Source organism: Lathyrus oleraceus, chromosome 1, assembly GCF_024323335.1.
Source record: "Lathyrus oleraceus cultivar Zhongwan6 chromosome 1, CAAS_Psat_ZW6_1.0, whole genome shotgun sequence".
NCBI lineage: Eukaryota > Viridiplantae > Streptophyta > Magnoliopsida > Fabales > Fabaceae > Lathyrus > Lathyrus oleraceus.
In genome coordinates, this window is record NC_066579.1 from 338,812,830 (window position 1) to 338,836,695 (window position 23,866).

Consider the following 23,866-nt stretch of genomic DNA (forward strand, 5'->3'; position numbering starts at 1 on the left):
TAGAACTCAACACTACTGCTCCACCGTCAACACAGAATAAGGAAAACCCAAATCACTGCACATCTGAGGAAAGAGGGACCGTTCTAAAGCCAATCCGATAAAAGAAAAAAGATCATTAGTAACATGTAAGAAAATCAAGTCCTAACCAAAAAAAAATACTCTTATCTGAAGTTAGTGAAAATATACTCGAACGTATCGCACGTTCGAATGTACAACAGAGTCACCATCAAACTTTATTTATTCTCGAAGGAAAGGGAAAATATTGATAAAACTCAGGGGAAAGAGATAACTGGGTAAGGAAGTCAGTAATACAAGGGGAATGTATTAGCACTCCTCACATCTGTTGTACTCAACGGAAACCTTTTTTATTGTTCTAAGTTCGAGTGGGTGTTATATCTAAAGATTACTCGCAAAAGAATAAGGGAAAAGAAAAAGAATAGATAAAGTGCTTGGTGAGGATTATGACCCTCTTGCCTACGTATCCTTATAGTGCAATAAGGAATTCGGAGTTCCGTAGTTCATAGAACTAATGGTGGGAGATGAAAGAAGAGTGATAACAAATATGGTTTGAACCGAAGGATAATGTTGTTTGACTCCAAAAAGGGATGGAATCTGACCCTAAGAATAAAACTGACATTAACCAATATGTGGGTAGCCTGAAGCATTAACCATTATATGGTACGACCGAAAACAAAGAGAATTAAGTGTTTGGTTTGATAGCCAAACAACGTTTAGTTCACAAGCAGACACAAGATGGAGCTCAAAGAAATAGTGTATTTGGCTCAAAGATAACAGTATCTCACATGAATTGAATGAAGGTAGAAGGTTTTGACTGGATGTAGTGAATAATGGTCAATGGAAGTGAATGGGAGAATAGAGAAAGATAACCAAAGTCAAAGAAATGAAGGGTTTGGTAAAAGTGACTGAAGGGTATAGTTTGGAACCAAAGGTAAGGGTGTATTAGAATCCATAAGAGAAATGAAATTTGTAACATAGAGGGAACACATGCATATTAGCCAAAAAGGAAGGAATAAAATGTTTGTGTACAAGACAAACAACTCTAGGTATAAATGTGGAATGCAATTAAATTGTCCTAAAAGGGTATATATGAAATTCCAAAGAAAGTTGTATCTGATTTCAAAAAAACAGTATGTCACATGGATGAATGGTTTAATGATTGAAGATAGATGATGAATCATATATGGATGGTGCCCTAAGGAAGAAAAAAGAATAATTAGGATTGTGCTCGCCAAGGGTTCGAAGCCTTGTGCCTATGTATTCCCATCGTGCAATAAGAAAGTCAGAGCATCATAGTTCGTGAAACCACGAAAACAAAGGAAGAAACAAAGAAGTGTTTGCCTAAGCAACTAGGTCTGACAAACACAACTACAATTATATGACTGAAACAATGAACAATATAACTTGTACCAAAAGACAATGGTAGCATGGGAACCCATAAAAGTAAATGATCTTTGAAACAAAAAAGGAATAAAGTGCTTGTTTTCATAGCAAAACATCTCTTGGTTCACAAGGTGGAGTCCGATTAAATCATCCTAAAAGGATATATATGGAGCCCATAAGAAAGTGTTGTTTGGTACAGAGAATAATGTATCACTATAGGGAACAAAACAATTTGAAATCAAAGAAGAATGGTATATTTGATCCATGAAGGAATAAGCTCTGAACCAAAGAGTAAACAGACATATTGGCCAAAAAAGAAAAAAGAAAGTGTTTGACATCAAGACAAATATATCTTGGTTCACAAGGTGGACTTCGATTAAATCGTCCTAAAAGGATATGCATGGAATCCAAAGAGAAATGATGTTTGATCTCAAAAAGATGGTATTGATTGATGAATGTTGAAGAATTAGTAAATAAGGTAGGATTAATAAATAGGGTAGCTCGCGGAGAATCTGAATCCTCGTGCCTTCATATCCTCACTGTGCAATGAGAAAGTCAGAGCTTTCGTAGTTCAGCCTACTACGACTAAAACAAAAACAACAATAGACTGGGGCAAGAGAAATGATATATGATAATGAAAGATGAAGAAGACTTGGGAGTCATTGGATATGAACCACACTAAAGCCTACGAGTAAAGGTGAATACGATGAGCAACTGGATCATTCATCCCATACCCAAGGATATTCATAATGATTTAATGGAATTCTCTACTCTCATTCATTCGTTGCTAATTAAGGCTCGTGGCATGTGATTCTCATCATAACTTTCAAGTTGTTGAAGAAGAATCCTTGTTGCTCCTCATGATGATGAAGACTTTGTCAATTATTTGATTCGAATTGCATTAAAGTCTATGGGCAAAGGCGAATACCTTGAGCAACTGAGTCATTCTTCCCATATCCAAGGATACCCTAGACAAGGATATGAATGCTCCACTCTCATCATTCTTTGTTACTTAAGGCTCATGGCATACAAATTGAATTATGATTAATAAGTTGTTGATGGAGACCTCTAATTGTTGCATTGTTACTTTGACAATCATGTGATTTGAATTGTGCTAAAGTCTATAAATATAGGTGAATACGATGAGCAACTGGGTCATTCGTCTTGTATCCAAATATTTCCAGAATGAGTTAATGGAATTATCCACTCTCATTCATTCTCTATTTCTTAAGGCTCAAGTCACACAATTTTATCTTAATTGACAAGCTCTTGAAGAAACACCTTTGATATGCTTTGTATAATCCACTGCTTTATTTGTATGGGATGCCTTGCTTGAAAGTCTGGACTTGAGGCCTTGAGATCCACAGCATTACATAAATTAGTCTTGTCAAGTGATCAATGGACTTTTGATCACTTGAATAGACTGTGGGATTATACATGAATCAAAAGATTTAGTTAATCAAAATTTCTTGTGATCAACTTGAATTAAAGGGATTGAATTAAATTGAGACTTATGGTTAATCATGTACAACCTAATCTAAAGGTTAAAAAGTATATTATATCGAAGGGATCATGTAGCATTTAGTATTAAATTAATCAATCTATTAAAATATCACATGAAAAACTATTAAAGTAACCAATTATTTTAAATCAACTCCTAATCCTAATAGAACATGAAATCTACAAATAAACCCTAGGGTCAAGATTGTCAAATTATATGGAAAATATTTATGGAATCAAAATTAGAATTAAAGTTCTAATTAAAATCAATTATTCTAATTATTACTACTTAGAACAATTAATTCTAATTAAAAATTAAAATCCTAATTTTAATTAAATTCTAAAATATCTACCATATTAATCCAATTAATCCTAACTAAATTCCTAATTAGTCTAATTAATCAAAAACTAAGAAAGTAAAATAAAAACTAATCAAATAAAACACAAGAATTAAAACAAAAGAAATGGGTCAGGTTTGGGGATGTGGCCCTGATCCTGAGTGTGCCAAGCAGAAAAGTGTTTGGGCCCTAGCTCAATGGCCCAAACAAAAATCAATTCAGAATGAGGAGGTGTAGGCAAAACGTAGGGGGTGTGCTCATCAAATTTAGCCTAAGCCCAAAATGAAGCTCAAAACGAGTCATCCATGACTCAACATCCATGGAGTCACGTGAACCATGTGTTATATGCACATTGATATTGTAAAGCACAAAACATGTGTATCCTGTCAAGAGGCTTAGATAAAGTTCAAACCTTCCCTCTTGTAACGGTAAATTCATGACCATTAAGCTATGGATAAACTTAACGTTAATAAAACCAGAGTCGCCACTGCGCTTTTATTGTTTCTAAAGGAAAAGGGAAAAGTACGAACAAAATCCAAAGATAAGAAGTTTTCAAATCAAAACTAATAAAATGCCAGAGATTACATGTAAGGGGGTTGGTTACACAAAGGGAATGTGTTAGCACCCAAAGTGTCCTAGGTACTCCTAGGGAGCCCTTTTTTATGCGTGTATGTATTTTTGGTATAAGAGATGTCTGCAACAAATAAAGTGTGGGGATGATAAAAGATTTCATTAATTAGATTTTTGTGTTCGACAAGACCTTTGGACTTGTGCCTACGTACCAACATAAAAATGAGGGATCAAAACCTCGTAGTTCGTGGTATCAATTTCAAAATGAGTGGATTGCTTTTAACAAAAATTTAAATTTAAAAGAGGCACAAAGGGCCAAAAAGTTTGAATGAGTGTTAGTTCTTTTTGTCTTTTGAAATTTTAAGTCAATATGGTTAAGTTCATTTACAAGTTTGATTAAGAAAAGAGTTTAAAAATGCAATGGCATAAGGCCAAAGTTTCTAATTTGCAATAAGGTCTAAGTTTAGAAATCACAAGCAAAAAAGTTTTTGAAAAGGGGAGAGATTTGAAATTTAAGAAGTGGGAGGAGATGAAGAGACTAATCCTAAGCAGAAACTTAAAAGTTAAGAGTTGAAAAGATCTGACCAATGGGATGGAACCCAACAAACAAGAATGTCATATAGAAATCCACTTTTCCTTTGGACTTTAAATCAAGCAATATCAATAAGCAAGTAGCAAAATGAAGAGCAAGGCATCAAATAAAGATAGCCACATCCAAGCAAGCAACTTCATAGTCTTCTTCTTCTCATGTATCAGATGACATACTCCTTGATTGACTCAAAATAAGGCATTAGACACAGGTTCAAAGTAACACTTGTATCAAGACCATGTAGCAGATGAATTCATGAGGATCCCAATACTTGCATCAGATGAAAACTCAAATCACAATAACTTGGTTTCAGAAATGTTGACATTGTCCAAGTCCTTTTGCATAGGGAATGTTGTCTAATTCTAAGTCCAAAGTTCAAATCAAATCCAACAGTCCACACAAACATTTTTTAGGGTTTTTTTGTTTATTAAGTATTTTAAGGTCCTAAGACCATAAACACAAGCAAAATACACAAACAAATATATACGCAATCACAATATATGGCTCAAGTGAGCAAAGTGAAAATGACATAAACAAAAAAAGGTTAAATGATATGTAAATGACAAATGAAATGGTAAATGGCTTGAATTTAAATTGTATAAAGTAAATGACTTGAAATTAAGATCAAGAATAATAAAAGTTAGTCGCATGTTAGTTGATTAGATGTTAGTGGTGTTTTTCTTTTCAATTGATTAAGTCATTCTTTGGAGAACACTCAACCCTCTATTCACAAGCATGGATCCTTGAACCAAAACATCTTCCAAAGGAAGGAAAAAAGTCCAAGTTCCCACACAATACCATGAAAGGGGGGAGACTTACAGTCTCACTTACTAGAATGTTATGCCTTTGGGTCAAATTTAGTGCTATATTAAGCAATCGTAATTGGACTTATGTAGAAGTCACAACTATCTGAGGTCGTGCAATAGAAATTTTGGTGTTAATGCATGTTAGAGATATGGTATAATGAACCATACTCCTAAAACATACCTCACACAAAAATAAAAGGATCAAAGGATGGACCTATCTCATCCATACTTATATTGGTTCACTTAACAAAAAGTTATTGATTAACCAATTAGCCTTAGGATATTGAGACTTCATTGGTCAATGGAAGGGATGAGAAAGAATGGGATTGAAGATGAAGAGGGAAGGGAGATGAGACAAACACAAATTAGTTATGGGAGGACTTTTATCAAATTAAAATCATTCATTCATTTTGGGAGATGAAATGTACATTTCATCAATCCCCTAAATCCAATGATTTTAATCCAACAAAAGTCAAATCAACCTTGACCAAGGCCCAAACACATAGTCAAACTTCACAAGTCAATAAAAATGGCTCAATATAATTTTTACACAATTAATCAATTAAAAATCAAATTAAAATGCATTTAAGTTGAATTAGATTTGGTCAAAAACCTAAAACATCTTCAAAACACCAAATAAATGGTCAAGAGATTTATCCTAGGTCAAACAAGGTCAAAGGACCTTAGACAAAAGATTTCATAATTTTTTAAAAGTCATAAGTATTTTTAAACAATTAAAATATGCACAAAAACAATTAATTCATGAAAAATATCAAAATTAATCCAAAAAATAATTTTAATTCAGAAAATGAAAGAGAAAAACATTTAAATATTTTTGGTGAAAATCCAATATTTTTTGGATTAAAAATGAAATTAATATGAATTAATCAAAATAGATGGATTAAATGAAAAATCAGAAAATAAAAAGAAATTCAAAAAAATAAGGGCCATCAGATCTCCCTCATTAATTGAGGTGGCAGATCTGATGGCCACGCGCATCATGTCCATGGTGTTCCAAAGTCAGGGCATGTGTACATATGGTAATCAGATTGGATGGATGAGATTAAAACGTGGGACTCAGATCAGATGGTTCAGGTCAAGCCAACATACCACCGGAGCCCTAGCTCCGGTCATCTTCTCCATTGAGGGCCACCGGAGTGGTCCAACCAAAACTTCATGAAAAATGGAAAATGAATACACTAATTTGAAGGAAAAATGCTCAGGAGCACGAATCTGGCCTCAATTTTCTCCAATTCCAAGTATATAAAAAGATACATGGATTTGAATTTTGACGATCATGATTTGAGTTCCTTCGATTTGACCTCAAAGCAACTAAATCTTCTTGCCTACATTGATAGGACTTCAGACAACCAAAAATCAACAAGAATGGTGAGGAATTGAGGGAGAATCGAAGAGATGAAAAATCTGAAAATTCACCTTCAATGGAGCTTCATATTGGTACGATCTTACTTTCAATTATGCTTGACCTTGCTTCAGATGCTTGTTGGAAGTGATTAGGATCAATGAAAGGTATGGACTCTTGGAGTTTCAATCTCAAAATAAATGGAGATTTGAAACTCGATTTTCAAAGAAAATCTTCAAGCTTATCCTTCAATGTTAAGGGTTTGGGGTTGCAGGTTCAAAGCTTGGGCATGAGGTCCTTAATTATGAGCAATGAGGGTTGTATTTATAGTCCACAATTGAATGCAATATTTCTTCCATGAAGCAAACAGTAGAGGCTCTCACTCCCAAAATAGACACCTTGCCATAGCTAACGAACGTAGGTGGGCTTACCTCAGTGTCGCTCGGCTCACAAACAACTGTTCACAGACGATCGTGAATGAAATCTCTAGCAAGGTTCCTCTTTTGCATATTGGTTCGTGCCTCCTCCTTCGACAAGACGCGAGGGGGAATGAAGACTTCATTGCGGTTTATTTCTACCATTTTATATAAGGGCGTCTAACAACCCAAAATAAGTTTCTTCCTCCGAGGAGTTTTCATATACCCTCTCTGAGTTAGAATCGTCATATATGGATGTGATGGCCCCATGTGATCATTACTCCAAAAAGGGTGAAGAGAAGTAGGAGATGACCCGAATAGGGTTTCCACCTTAAAATAACTCGCTAAAACGATGATGTTGTTACTTATCCTAACTAAGGGAGTGGTGAATGCTGAAGGAAAAAGATTGAGTTAGAAAAGTACATGGTCATAGAATATCGACGAACAAGAAGAATAAAGGGCAAAAGATTTAAATGAAAACTTTGAATCACTTTTGGTGAGGTTCTCAGGAAGAAAAGGAACGAAGACGTTTTCTGGAAAGCGACCAAAAGCTAAAAGGTTGCAAAAAACTTCTAAATATTCAACTCACTCTATTTATAAGCAATGACATTTGAAAGACCAACACCAACGATGAACAGAGATCAAAAGATCAATGAATATAATTCCACTCATGGAAAACACTAAACTCAAGTGCACTTAAGAACTCTATGTACTACGCCACATCTTAATTGGTTACATCATCCCACATGTTAGGAATGAGTGATGAAGCATATCAATGATGAAACCACATTAAATGCGCTTATTTCCCATTATTTCTCAAAAAAACTGATCTTGCACGATTCAATTATATTTCACATCAGACGACGACATGGAGGCCAATCAATGATACTTAAGGCTTCCCACGACTCCTTCGGTGCTCGACAAATCTTTGGGGGCAACTGTTCTGGAATGGGCAAAGGCCCAACTGACCAAAGGTCCAATCTATCTCAAGCCCACTCTACTCGACCCAACATATAAAATAGTTCACATGCCATGAGAAGCTATACATCTCTGATCTCCACTTTGACTTTACTCATCTTAAATCTTGAACTGACTTAGGTGTTGAAGTGCTAACCAAGCATATCCATCCTGCGCTGCCGTAAAAGAGATTGGAGCCACCGTTCAAAATCAATAGTTATTTATCTTTCATCATTTCTAATTCATTTGTAAAGCTGAAATATTTATTTTTGGTTCCCGAATGGAACAATTTCGTTTATCAGGAAGGAACTCCTCCACCAACTCACCAAATTCATAAAACCAACCACAAATCTTTACAAGAGAAACATACTTTGAAAAGTTTGAAAAGTAGAAAGATGTTACATCTTTCTCTATATCCACTTCTAGAAAAAATTTATTCCATATTTTTTACATTATTATTTATTTTATTAATAATATAAATTAGTCTAATTAAACAAATTTTTTTAAAAAAATTCATCATTTTCAACAATACATCCAAATTATTTGTCCTCTTCAGTAAACTCAAATCTCCGAATAGAAAAAACAGAAAATTCAAGTTTCCTTCAATGTTACGCCACCATAAAAGCATCTGTGAGGGTTGAGTCCTTATTTTTACAAAACCATTATCAACATCGCCATGAAAGCATCTACTAGGAGTTATGTGTCTACAAAGATGCGTAGATCTTAATGAAAATTGAGAAGATGGGTTTTGCATCTAAGATGCATAGATTTGAATGAAAAGGGAGAAAAGGAGAAGGTAGATACATAGATCTGAAAAAGGAAGACTAATGTCAACTTCAGCCACCAAAAGACACCCCTTAGTTTTCTAAACCATAGTTTTCTTTCCACCTCTCTCCCTCGCCCATCATCATTACTACTTTCTCTATGTAATTTTTGAGTTTGTGTGTGGTCTTAAACAATGCCGTCTCAAGTTTTCGGAGATCCTATATAGGTTACTCTTAGTTTAACTATGATAAAATAAAAGGAGGTTCTATTTAACTATGATTTTCCAATGAGAAATATTTATGAGGTCCTTTTTAACCACAATTTAATTGTAAAAATTTGGACCATATGCGGTAGTCCGTCTTGCACGCCCTTAAAGACGACCCTAGTCTTAAATGAATGAGCTCTACAATCGAGAATTAGATCTGGGGTTGGGTATTGGGTTTGGTTTGGTTTTGTTTCAAAACATTTCCATGTCGCCCTGAATTATATACCAAATGTTTTTGCAATTACCAAGATATTAGAAGGAAATGACTTGACATGTTTTATGCTCTAATTCATGTGTACATGAATAAGTTTTAGTTGAATTTAGACAAAATTAAGACCCTAACTCATACATGTGCATTAATTTGGATGAGGTAAAATAATCACCCACAATAGTTAGATCGGTTTAAGTTACACATTTGTGGATTGGATAGTGGATTGCCTAATTTTTTCTTCCTTAAATAATTTTAAGTTCATCATAAACAAACTTGCAAAAATCAAAATTGCATTACGGTAAGAATTGCATAAAATACTCGCAACTTACCAGAATTAATATCAAAATAATTAAAATGTGACATTTTAAATAAGTTAAAATCACGAGTCACTAAATAAAAAATGTCCACGTGAATCTAATTGATACAACAAAGATTAAACACATCAAAGTCATCATTCATCAAATTGAAAAAATTAGCCACTCAATAATCTATGGGTTTCGTGGGTTGAGTCCGGATTTACTCAAAATTCAATTATTTTGAAAAGATTTTTATTTTTTAAAAACGTATTCACACAATAACCTAAATCTATTTTTTGAGGTTTATTGAATTTACTCGATCTATCTCTACGTAGATCCCTAATCAAGAGCCATTTGTAATGGATAAAATCTAACTCTTTAATATTATCTTTAATTGAGTATGCACAGGGCAGAAAATAAACAATTTTTTATTGCACAAAATAAACAAATTGATTCAACATTACTAGTTAGAAAAGAAAGAGAAATTAAAACTAATGGGAAAGAAAATTTTGAAAAGTACAAATAGGAAGATTATATTTAATTCAACAGAACTACGACGGAGAAGAAGGTTTTGAAACGAGATTGACGAAAATGGATATTAAAAAAAATCATGGATTTTTTTATTTAAAAAACACATCTATGAACTTTATTAAAGTCTTTTTTTTTAAGTTTATAATTGTGTATTGGAGAAGAAAAGACAAAAAAAATTAAAATTAAATCTTATTAATTTAATTCTAAAATCTGACTAATTATGATGGTAAATGTATTAGGTTTTAATTCTGATTAATGATGATGATTTTATTCTCAAATCTAAAATAATGAAAATGGTGGGTTCATGAGTGTTTTGGATTGAGCTTAGTACTTTTTTTTTAAATATTTGATTCAAAGAATAGATAATGGATGATGAAGATAAAATTTTTGTGATTTAAAAAATGTTTAATCATTTTTTAATGAATAAATAATTTATATTATTATTAAAATAAAAAATAATTTATATTAAAATAAGTTTAGTTTCAATTATCATATCTATTCTATTATTTTATTAATTGAATTATCACGTCACAAGAAATGACATAGTAAAATCAAAACATAGAAAAATTACTAAAATTTCAATTAAAATAATATAGTTATTATTTATGTATTTTTTAAATTGTGCCCATCACCCAATAAAAAAACATAATCCTATTTGTAAAGTCAAAAAGGGAATGAGTTGTATAAAGACTATTACGGGTCCACAATTGTCAGCTTTATGCCAGTCTCCACCGACCAATCAGGTACATTTTTGGAGATGATATATAAATTAATTACAATTTAAATGTAATTAAATAAATAAAAATTTATTTTTAATAGAATTTAACGGTATTAAATATTCTAAAATTTTATTTATAATTTTAAATATTAGATTTTGTGAAACTGACGATATTGAATAAATTAAATATAATTATAAATGTTGATATATCCGCAGTGGTACAAGTTTTTCTAATTGTTATGGGATGGTTGAGTGAGGTGTGACATTTTTTAGGCTATGGAGTATGGACCATTCACATGAGAAAAAAGGGGTTATGAGGTGTGATGGTGGGTCCTTAAAGCATAGAAAAAAGCCTAACATAGCGTGGTTTTCCAACCAAGCTTTTGCTAAAAATTCTTTTTCTTTTCTCATTTGTTTAAATAAATTTGATGATGTGGGTATCATTAATCATCATTGCTAAGTTCTTTGCTTTGGTTGTTTTTGTAATAGTATAGGATGGCCCTCTTGGAAAATTCAGATCTTGATCTATGGAATTGTGTTTTAGGAATATGCTAATGCTGTCGGTCATTGGTCCAAACTAGTTTTGTTGAAACGATACTTTTAGATGTGCTTTTTGGGTGACAGTGTGATTGTTGAGAATCGTTGAAAATCGTTGACATGCACTATGGGGGTGTTGAAAATTTAAAGGTAGAAATAATTGTTTAAATACATCAAGCCCAATAGAGTTTTCCAATAACCTCATTCAATGAATGCTTTTTTTTTATAAATTTAATTCAATTACTCACAATTATACTCGTACCCTCAACGAAGGCTTAAATTTTCTAAAATATCATTCACTTTTGTTAGTGAATTTGAAACCTTATTCAAATTACGGATAGGCAACCTACCACAACATCTAAAGTGGTTAGCTGTTAGATCGGGTGGGTTGTGATTGTTCATGACGAATTAATTATTTTAGTCTGCGTGTAAAGCGTCTCAGACATCACCCTGATTTTATATTGGAAAGTGATTAGTTTGTCAGATGTACAAGGCGTCTCCGACATCACATCTGACTTTATGTGAGAAAGTGATTATTTTAGTCGGACGAGCAAAGCATCTTCGATAGCACCTCTGACTTTATGTGGGGAAGTGATTGTTTTAGTCAGACATACAAAGTGTCTCTGATATCACCCTTGCCTTTATGTGGAAAAGTGATTGCTTTAGGCAGACGTACAAAACGTCTCTGACAACACTCCTGACTTTATGTGGGAAAGTGATCTCTTTAGCCGAATTTACAAAGTGTCTCCGATAGCACCCTTGACTTTATATGGGGAATTGTTTGCTTTAGCCGGACGTACAAAGCATCTCCGACAACACTCATGACTTTATGTATCTTGGACATCAATGTCTTTGGTAATACTTTGGATTTCCTATCGCCATGCATATTTACAAGGAAATAATGTTTTAGAAAACATCAATTTATCTTGCTATTTAATCGCAATATAAGCATACAGATGGTAAATGACATAAGTGTAGCATCAGGTATGAATAAGGAACATAAAACATAACCAGACGAGGTGAATGCCGCTTATTTATCCGCTTCTTATGGTATATTCAACCACTTTTTAGAGGATGGATACTCATATTGTTGAGTTGTTCAACACTACCAAAAAATTAAATTTAGAGAGTATAGAAATTCGTCAGAAAATTACTAAACTCCCTTACAAATTATTTTAGTGACGAATTTTGCGACGAGTAAAAATTCGTAACAAGTTTTGACCTTATAAATTATAGTGAGGGAATTTATAATCCATCACAAATTACAACATAATAAATTCATCACAAAATAAATATACATGTCACAAACAATTAACCAAATCTATAACGTGTATTCTAAAAATTATGTCACTAATTAGTAAATGAGTTAAATTCCCTCACTAATTAATGACATATTTTAATTTCCCTCACTAATTAAAGACATATTTCAAATTCTCTCACTAATATTTTTTATAAATGCATTCATTATATTTAACAAAAAGGCTTAATTACATCAAAGATCCTTTAAATTATTTAATTGTAACAGGTTGGTCCTTTAAGTATTTTTTGCAACATGTCAGTCCTTTAAGTTACATAATATCTACTACGTTGACCATTTTTTATGAATCCGTTCCAAAAATACATAGTTGTCATTAACGATGCTTATGTGGATGTAATGCTGTTGAGATGGTTGTAACGTTGTTGAGATGTAATTGCTTTAAAATAACTTTTATTTAGTTAGGCAAAATCTCTTAATTTAAGCAGCATCCTTAAACCTAATCCCTACAATTCCAAACTGAGAAAGGGAAAGGAGTTGCCGCGAATGAAGAAGGGAGATGAAGTATTCGAGGGAGACGAACTCATAAACGAAGCATTGAATGTCGAGGTATATATCATTTTCCATATCGAAAATGTATTTGATTTATTAAAGTCTAGGGTTTTATATGTGGTCGTTTATAGCTCTACTGATTTCTACAACGTACAACTCTCTTCCCAAAATGAATGCTTTTTATATTGACTTTCATCATGGAGGGCAGTTTGATGATATGGATACATATGTAGGAGGGATAATGTCAATCTGGAAGTGTGATGGTGATAGATGGAGTTATTTTGAAATTTTGGATGATGTTAAAGAAATGGGGTATCCTGGGGTACTTGAAATGTGGTATGATTTTGCTGGTACATTAAAGGAGCTAGTTAATGACTTTGGTGCAATAGAAATGTTAAATTGGTGCAAAAATAATGAAAAGGTAAACCTATACATAGTCCATCCAATTTCCCAACCTGATGTAGTAAACGTAGTTGATGTCCAACCTGTACTAACTTATGTCCAACCTACTGAACAAAAAACTGAGGCCAACTCGAGATACTTGATACTGACACCCTTCTTGAGATACCTGACATTGACACCCTGCCTGAGATACCTGAACAAAATGAAAAAACTATTAAGAGTGACCTTAATGAACAAAGGGATGATAATGCATTAGGGTGCAGGTTTGATGACTCTGATGATGAGGTATTAAATGATGGAATTTATGAGGTCTTGATAGGAGTATGAGCTTTGTTGTTGGCCAGAATGATCAACATGTGGATGACTCAACTCAAAGAAAAAAAGGAAGATGATAGACCAAAGAAAAAGAAGACCAAAGGAAGTTCCAACAAAAAAAAAGTTATGTACTTCCCAGAAATAAAAAGGTTTTAGAAAGACAAACTGAAATCTCAAGATTCACTCTGTTAACCTATAATAATTAGCATTATCAAATAAGATATAACATACAATAGCAATAAACGTACCACAAAATTTTTGTGGCCCCAAAATAGCTTTCTAAAATTAAAATTGAATGAGTTATTTCAAGATGATATGGTTTAATGGTTTAATGGATAAAAAAAATTAAAAAATAAGTAACACCATTGGAGATGCTCTAAGTTGTTGTCCAGAAGAAGTTATGGAAATAAGATGAAAATATTTTAAGACTAATCAAACTCATCGATGAAAGATTCCATGCCAAAGTAGGAAAATAATTTCAGCAGATCTGCAAAGCACAAAGAAGCCACCATGAGTGTTGGTATTATAAATTATTAATTTCTTGCGGAACAGGTAAGGAGTTGATTTTGTAGGCAACCTCTATCTCCCTCTTAATCTCCTTCTAATTTAATGCTAGTGTTGGTATTAGAAATAAATCTCACTCATGTTACAAACAACCTTACATGAAACAAAAAGAGGAATATAATGCTAGTGATATGTTCAACTCCAAATGTAATAAAATAAACATAACTATAGAATTAAAAGATGAGATTAATTACTATACACTGTCAGTATAAAAAGTTTTACACCGTCGGTTCATCACCATCACCCGTTTGTATTACTTTATAGATTTTTAAAATAAAAGTCAAACTTCTTTTAATATCCAACATCTATAATTAACTGATGGTGTAAAACCCTTTTACACTGACAGTGTATTTCAATTAATCTCTTAAAAGATACGCGGTGAATGGTCAACAAGTAACACATATAATTCAGTGTTAAAACAAGTAACATAAATTAGCATTTTAAACCAAAAACCAATAATATGAAAATCCTAAAAATTAAGGGTCTGTTTGAAATACATCTTAAATTTTTTTTTTTAGTTTTTGAAAATTTAAAATTTAAAAACTTGTTTGAATATAATATTTTGCAAAAGTGTTTTTAAAAACTTTTTTCTATTTTTCAGTTTTTAAAAGTAAAAAAGTGAAAGAGTTTAACTTCTCACTTTTTAGTTTTTAGTATTATAAAACTTGAAGAAAAAACATAAAAAATTTATAATTTTCATTAATAACATTAATGTGATTTTAAAAGATTAGATTATCAAACAAGTTTTTTCATTTTCATATTTTTAAAACAGTTTTTAAAAATTATTTTATCAAACAAATTTTTTGTTAATTTTCTTCTTAAAAATAGTTTTTGAAAATAAATTTGAAAAATAAATTTTAAGAACTAAAATTGGAAAGTGTTTCAAACAGGGGATTTTTTACCAATATACCCCACATTTTCAATTAATTTCCCAAAATAACCCAGGTTTCAAAAAATTTCCCAATCTACCCCAGTTTTAGAGGGAGGCGCCAATTGGATTGGCGCCCCCTCTTAAAAATTACAAGGAGGCGCCAATTGGATTGGCTAGGGCACCTGCCCTAGCCAATCCAATTGGTGCCTGTGTGTATTTTTTAAGAGGGGGCGCCAATCCAATTGGCGACTCCCTTAAAAAAGCCTCAAATGAAAAAACCTTCAACATGAAAGTTGTAGATTTTTTCAAGACAATGAATTTGGATATAAATTTTGCATCATTTGGATTTTTTATGAGAAAGTTATGGGCAGTTGAAGTTGGACTTCTGAGTTTTTCAACTGTAATCTGACCTATAATGTCTTGCATTATTTCATGTGTTTCTTTTAGAGTTATGAAATTTTGTCCAACATAACATTTGAAGTAGACATATTAAATTTTCCAATGCACTTGGTCCCACCTCAAAATAATTAAAAATGAGTGAGGTAGGTCCTTGCGAACTTGACCCAAAATTAGGGTTTCAACTGTAATCTGACCTATAATGTCTTGCATTATTTCATGTGTTTCTTTTAGAGTTATGAAATTTTGTCCAACATAACATTTGAAGTAGACATCTTAAATTTTCTAATGCACTTGGTCCCACCTCAAAATAATTAAAAATGAGTGAGTTAGGTCCCTGCGAAGTTGACCTAAAATTAGGGTTTCTGTCAAAATGATCTATAATGTTTTGAAATGAATGATGAGCTTCCAAGTTTCAAATGGATTTTTGATGAACATGAAAGTTGCTCATATGGCGACTGTTGTTAAAACTTGAATGGAGGCGCCAGTTGGATTGGCTAGGGTAGGTGCCCTAGGCTAGGGCAGGTGCCCTAGGCTAGGGTAGGTTCCCTAGCCAATCCAACTGGCGCCCATGTGTATGTTTTAAAAGGAGGCGCCAACTCAATTGGCGAGTCCCTCATAAAATGCCTTTTTTGTCTTATAAATAGATGCGTTGTGTGACCTATTGTTCCACAACTCATATAATCATTTGCCTATCATGTTTGGTGTTCGTCGCCGATACGGTAAGGTGATTTATGCGAGAGACAAACCTCAATTGCTGATGCTGTTTTGGAACATCACCACGTTAGATCAACTGAAGAGGGAGCTGGTTCGATGGTTAGACGGGAAAATACCAGAAGGGGAAAAAATCAGAAGTATTGAGAGACTTGACAGTATCTTTGGTTGGGTGCGAATGAAGACTGATAAGGATGCTAGGGAAATGATGTTTGGTCGAGACGACATTAATTTGATTGTTGTAATCAGTTAGAATTATTTATGTTTTCAGATGTTTTGTACTGATGTTGGTTATGAAACTCGTTGTAACAAGAACTTAATGATATATATTGATTGATTGTTACAGAAATACAATGTTTTAAAAAGCATAAGAGCAAGATAAAATGTTACAAAAAGCTTAAGGTCTAGATAAAATGTTACAAAAATCTTAAGATCTAGATGATGCTCCTTGATTGGGACAGTTATTTTTGTTGTGTCCTGGTTGTCGACAGATACTACATAATCTTATCATTTTATCTGTGGAATCCATCTCTGTTCTGATACGTGTGCTGTTTGGCCTTCCTTTCTTCTTTCTACGCATCTCTTCGTTGTGCCAAACAATATCTCCTTCATATGGAGGCCAGTAATCCTCCATTGGTAGTACTGAAAAGCTTTGACTATATACGTTCATGATGGTGTTTGCCTTGTACACATCAGATAAATGGGTGTAAGCGTCTTGACGAGTATAAGCGCATGCTGCAATGACATGGGAGCAAGGTATGCGGAAGGCCTGAAATTTTCCACAATCGCACCAACTTCTGTGTAGTTTAACCGCGTAGGCTAAGTTTGGTCTCCCGTCGCTGTTGCCCATTGTTTCCTGGACGCTGAAATTTTGTCTTTGACGGTCAAACACTGTTACAGCGTGTGTTGTAGCTCTGATGCTCTCCTCTTTCATGACCTTCATGCAACACTCACTGAATACTTGTCCAGACATTAACACTGCACTCCATCTTTCACCTCTGGTTGCGAACATAGAAGCCAACCTATAATAGGTTGATCTTACCAAGGCGGTTATCGGCAGGTTTCGAATTCCTTTGAAAACCCCGTTCATGCATTCCACAATGTTTGTTGTCATGTGGCCCCATCGACGACCACCGTCAAATGCTCTTGTCCACTGCTCAACTGGGATGTTATTTATCCATCTCCCCGCGTCTTCATTAGACAGACGAATCTCATCACGATAATATTGAAAAGACGGTTGAGTTAAAGCATACCCAGCATTCACCACCTTCTTGCGAAGATTCTTATCTTTTATAGCACGCATGAAGTTTTGTGCAATGTGTCTGATACAGTAGACATGTGTAGAAGGAGGATCATGCCATCCGTTGTCATGGTTGTTGTAGGCACTTTCGATGGCAGCATGTCTATCAGAAATCAAACATAGATTGGCTTGTGGAGCGACATGCGTTCTGAGATGTCGAAGAAAGAAACCCCATCCACCAGCCGTTTCACCTTCAACAAGAGCAAAGGCAATGGGAAATACATTGTTGTTACCGTCTTGTGCAACTGCCATGAGCAACGTACCCTTATATTTTCCGTATAGCCAAGTACCATCAATTTGTAGGAGAGGTTTGCAGAAAGCGAAACCTCTGATGCACGGGTCAAATGCCCAAAAGAGACGGTGAAATATTCTATTACCTGTAGCACAGGTTCCGTCTGGCATCATTGTTGGCACTGTCTCCAGAATTGCCACAGTTCCTGGGACATAAGTTTTTAGTGCCCATAAAAACCGTGGTAATTCCTTGAATGAGTCCTCCCAGTTTCCGAAAACCTGCTCAACAGCCTTTGTCCTCGCAATCCATGCTTTCTTGTAAGATGGAGTATAATTATATGTTGTTCGGATATGGGATATAATTATACTCACCTTCACTGATGGGTCTTTATTTACCAATGGCAGAATGTCTCGACATATCAAAGCTGTGCTCAGTTTACGGTGATCTTGTTCAACCGTTGTTGCGACGCAACTGTGTGGTGGGTCTATTGAAGCGATCTCCCAAGAGTCATTTTTCTTCTTGTAAGATGCAGCCAAACGAAATTTACAAAGCATGTTACGACATTCGATAACATACCTTCTAGAATCAGTGCGTTTCACCGTAAAGTCAGCAAAGTTGTTCATGTGGTATTTTTTGATTGCCAAGACACATTCCTCTTTGGTACGAAACATGTCTCCCACCTTTAATTCGCCTACTGGTCTCGGATACGGATTATAGAAGACACTGTCGGACATTTCATCGTCGTTAAGAACCATATTTGTCATATGTTGAGGAGGAATATAGGCATGAGTAGGAGGTATTGGTGGTGGTTGAGCCTCATCTTCATCGTCGTTATTCAGGATGTGATCAACCTGTATCTCAGTCTCCTCTTCTTCTTCATCAATAACGTCGACCTCTATTTCTGCTTCTGGGTTGAGTTCATCTGACCATTGTGCATCATCTGCAACATCTCCACCAGCTGGATCCTGATCTGTTAGTTGAGACTGTTGAGACGGTATACATGGCTGTAGAGTAATGTACAACTCGATACAATCCATGCTTGAATGTTCATGACTAAGAAACATGCTTTCAACATCTTCATCGTCTCGTATCTTTAGGGGGAAAAACTTGCATTGACCATTCTCAAAAAATATAGGATTCTGATATGTCATCTTTGACACATTACCTGATGCTATGAAGGATTGTATTCTTTTTTTGAAATGCAAAAAGGTTGCATTTCTCTTCATCGTCACTCTAATGGTATCAGTGTTTTTAAAACAAAAACCATGAATCTCAGACTCAAAAGTTTCACCATTGCAGTGAACGTTGATACTGTATAATGATGAAGATGACATTTTGGAGATGAAAACTATTTTGCAAGTGCAGATGAATGTGAGTGAAGATGCTAGGTATTTTGCAGATGATAAGTATTAATGTGAGTGAAGATGAATGTGAGTGAAGATGAAAAGGATTTTGCAAGTGCAGATGAATATGATAGTAAGACACTTAAATAGATGGTATCAGTGTCTCACATTGAAGCAAGTCTGAGATACCGTGTCAAGCATGCAAGTAATTTCATAGATGAGGTGTCTGTCATGCAATACAGTGTGACTTGATGTGTCAAGCATGCTAGGTAGTCAAGAGTTGATGTGTCTGTCATGCAAGACAGAAGTGAGTATTCAGCATGCAGGATAGTAGAGAGCCACGTGTCTGAGATGATGTGTCAATCCTGCAAGACAGTGTGAGTTGATGTGTCAGCCAGGCAAGCTATCAAGAAGGTAGTCATCAGCATAAAGGAGACAAGACAGACACGTGTCGGACACCTAAGATGGTCAGAGATGACATGTCAATCATGCAAGCCAACCATAAGTGTTTTGTTCAGCATGCAGGAGACAACAATGCCAAGTGTCAGACATGCAGAAGGTGGCGCCAATTGGTTTGGCGCCTACCTTTAGGGCTTGTACATGGGCGCCAAATGAGGTGGAGACACCATGTAGTCAGTCCTCGAAACCATGCATTCAGAACTAGCCTTGCATGCATGTACCCTATGGTGTCGCCAATTTGAATGGCGCCTACCTTTAGGGCTTGTACATGGGCGCCAAATGAGGTGGAGACACCATGCAAACACATTTTTTCATGCACTCATCCATTTGCCTATAAATTGATCCACTCCTTCAACAATTCTTCCACACCAACATTCTCACTACCTCATCTACATTTCTCACTACTTCATCTCCATTACTTCTTTTACAATTTCATCTTCAACAAAATCTTCCATTTTCATCTACACCAACTCCCCAACAATATGTCTTTACTCACAATGGGCGAGGCACACAGAGGAACAATTGCAAACATCGCGACATACGTAAGTATTTTCTTATACTTCTTTTTTATGTTTCATCTCCACCAACCCCATTTTATTTTGAAATACCGACTTAGTCAAGTGTTACATTATTTCTATTATAGGATGTCTCAAGGTTTCGCACTCGAGTCCACGAATTTGTCCACATGGACCCGATGATTCAACCTTATGTTGAACTTGCCGGTTTTGGTCACCTTAGCAAAATTATGTCTTGGTCTATAGATAACAAATTCATTCTCGCCTTATGCGAAAGATGGAGGCCAGAGACACACACATTTTGGTTTCCAACCGGTGAGTGTACCGTGACGTTAGAAGACGTCTACATGCTTTTAGGACTACGAATTGAAGGCAAAGCTGTTAATGGTAAGACCAACTTTCCAAATTCAATTTGCATGGAGCTTTTAAACGTTGATTTGTTAGATGATAATGCTAGGGGACAAGGTATACTACTTTCACGCCTAAAGTCATATTATAATAATTTTTATTTAGATGAGCATTCTACCGAAGAAGCTCGAATCATTAAAACTAGGTGTTACATTATGTTGTTACTAGGATCCTTTTTATTTCCCGAAGGTAGTGGTTCTAGCATGCATATTATGTACTTACCTTTACTTAGACATATAGATAGAATAGGTAGTTATAGTTGGGGATCCGCATGTCTAGCCTATCTCTATAGTTCTTTGTGCAAAAACTGCCACAAAGATACTTCTACATTTTCTGGATGTGCTGTTTTACTACAAGCATGGGGATGGTCAAGACTACCGTCTCTAGCACCGGTCAATAGCAACCCCTTCACTTTTCCATATGCAAAAAAGTAAGTTGTTTAAATTGCTATATCTTTACTTCCTTCCTTACAGTTTATTACCCATAACTAATTTATTTTAACTTTTTGGTGTAGATGGTCGGCACGCGGTATGAATTACAGCAGATGTCCGAGACACTGTATTACTCAATATCGCAACCTGTTGGATCACCTTCGACCGGCAGACGTAAGCAAAATAATTACATTATTTCTTCATATTATATTGACTTTTTCTTCATTCATTTAAATCCTATTCTCTTTAACATTTCAGTTCATTTGGCGTCCATACCTTAATATGGATCATGAGCATCAGATCAACCCTGAAGACGCAGCCGTATGGACAACATGCACACCAATAATACGGTTCACAACAGTGGAGCTGCACAACACCGATCGTGTGAAGCTGCAGTTTGGTATGGTCCAGAATATCCCAGATCCCCCAGCTAGCCTAGGAGAATGGCATATGCGTAAAGTGAACGACCAATGGAACTTCAACCCTTGGCAACAATTCGCAAGATCAGAGTGTCGCAAGTGGAAGCACCGTCATGACCATGTCTTAACTGACGCAGTCATGCCAAATGAGGTAAAACCAAGTCGTACTTATATGGCTTGGTATAGATCAGTTGGATTTCAATTCATCGCCGATGATATGTACCTCTACGACCCACGCCAGACAACTTACACACAAGAAGCCTCAACATCTAACCCCCAACAACATTCTCAGCCCAATTACTCACAACCACCTACCCGACAAACTTTCCGTTCCACAAACACACAAACATACAACCAAAACATGCCATTCACCCAACCCCAAAACCAAGAACATCCCTCATACCACCACCAACAAATGGACCATCAACCTTCGACCGAACATCGCTTCGCACCCACACCATCACCCTACCAAAGTCGCCTTACCCAAAACACTAACCGCCCCATCACCTACCGTAGCCAAGAACCCCAAACATCACAATACCAAAACATCCCACAACCATATCTCTTCCAAACACCCCCAACAACCTTTCCAACCTTTCCTAGACCCATCATTGTCACCCATGTCCCCCTTCAACCGTCCTGGTCGCCCATCCATGAGTCAACCACACCCCAACTTCTCTGGCATGGGTCATGAGCTCAGCTACGCCGGTACACCATCATTGAATACTGAAGACTATGCTGAGTTGGCTGAATACCTCAACGGATCTTCTCCTGTAGGCGGTAATGACGCTCCTGGACCATCAGATGAACAAACACCGGTTCAGAATCGTCAACGTGGGTTAGGGCCAAGGGTTAGGATAGCTAGGGGATGTGGGACCGGAGGTCGGTTAGGTGATCCCGGTCATCACCATTAGGATTCATTGTGTAAAATCCAAATTTTATTAATATCAATTCGTATTATGTCAAATTTATCTTTGTGTATTCTCCAAACATTAAGTTTCTTTCATAATTCTAAAATAAACACATATCATAAAACAAAAATTTATAGGTCAAAAACCCTAATTCAAGGACTTGTTATTGTTATGTTGAAGGGCTTGAAGTTGGTCCCTTTTGGCAAAGTTCACATACACTTGTTTTGACAGAAACCCTAATTTTGGGTCAAGTTCGCAGGGACATAACTCACTCATTTTTAATTATTTTGAGGTGGGACCAAGTGCATTGGAAAATTTAATATGTCTACTTCAAATGTTATGTTGGACAAAAATTCATATTCCTAAAAGAAACACATGCAATAATACAAAACATTATGACTCAGATAACAGTTATAATGTCAAAGAGTCCAAGTTCAGGTGCCCATACCTTTCTCATAAAAGCTGCAAATGATGCAAACCTTTAGTCCAAATTCATTATCTTGAAAAGATATACAACTTTTATGTTGAAGGTTTTGTCATTTGAGGCTTTTATCATTCATACTAAAGGGCTTGAAGTTGGTCCCTTTTGGCAAAGTTCACATACACTTGTTTTGACAGAAACCCTAATTTTGGGTCAAGTTCGCAGGGACATAACTCACTCATTTTTAATTATTTTGAGGTGGGACCAAGTGCATTGGAAAATTTAAGATGTCTACTTCAAATGTTATGTTGGACAAAAATTCATATTCCTAAAAGAAACACATGCAATAATACAAAACATTATAGGTCAGATAACAGTTGAAAAACTCAGAAGTCCAACTTCAACTGCCCATAACTTTCTCAAAAAAATCCAAATGTTGCAAAATTTATATCCAAATTCATTGTTTTGAAAAGATCTACAACTTTCATGTTGGAAGTTTTTTCATTTGAGGCTTTTTTAAGGGAGGCGCCAATTGGATTGGCGCCCCCTCTTAAAAATTACACACAGGCGCCAATTGGATTGGCTAGGGCAGGTGCCCTAGCCAATCCAATTGGCGCCTCCTTGCAATTTTTAAGAGGGGGCGCCAATCCAATTGGCGCCTCCCTCTAAAAGTGGGGTATATTGGGAATTTTTTTGAAACCTGGGTTATTTTGGGAAATTAATTAAAAAACTGGGGTATATTGGTAAAAAATCCTCAAACAGGCCCTAATTCTCTCTCCGTCTCATAAAAAGTGTCAAATTCGAACAATTCACGGTTTTAAAAAAAATATTAGATATGTTGATTTTGATGATAAAACTAATATTTTTTACTAGAATATCCCTATTAATTACTCCCTCCGTTCCTTTTTAAATGTCACTTTCTTGATAAATTTTTGTTTCTTTTTAAGTGTCACTTACAAAGTTCAAGGTAGTATTAAATGTATCTTTGTCAAAATTACCCCTATGTAATTATTATAGAGAGAGAAAAAGTAAAATGAATATAATATATAATTAAGGGTATTATAGGTAAAAGGAGAATTATTATTTAAGAAGTAA

The 23,866-nt window shown here is 35.0% G+C and overlaps 1 protein-coding gene across 1 annotated transcript; it reads left to right on the forward strand.

Moving 5' to 3' along the window:
- The first annotated feature begins 20,365 nt into the window (after positions 1-20,365).
- Positions 20,366-22,406, forward strand: LOC127135049 (uncharacterized). The gene is made up of 2 exons (XM_051061868.1): positions 20,366-21,194; positions 21,279-22,406. Exons 1-2 carry the CDS (start codon positions 21,120-21,122, stop codon positions 22,131-22,133), a joined length of 930 nt encoding a protein of 309 aa, XP_050917825.1. The 5' UTR covers positions 20,366-21,119; the 3' UTR covers positions 22,134-22,406.
- Positions 22,407-23,866: the final 1,460 nt, after the last annotated feature.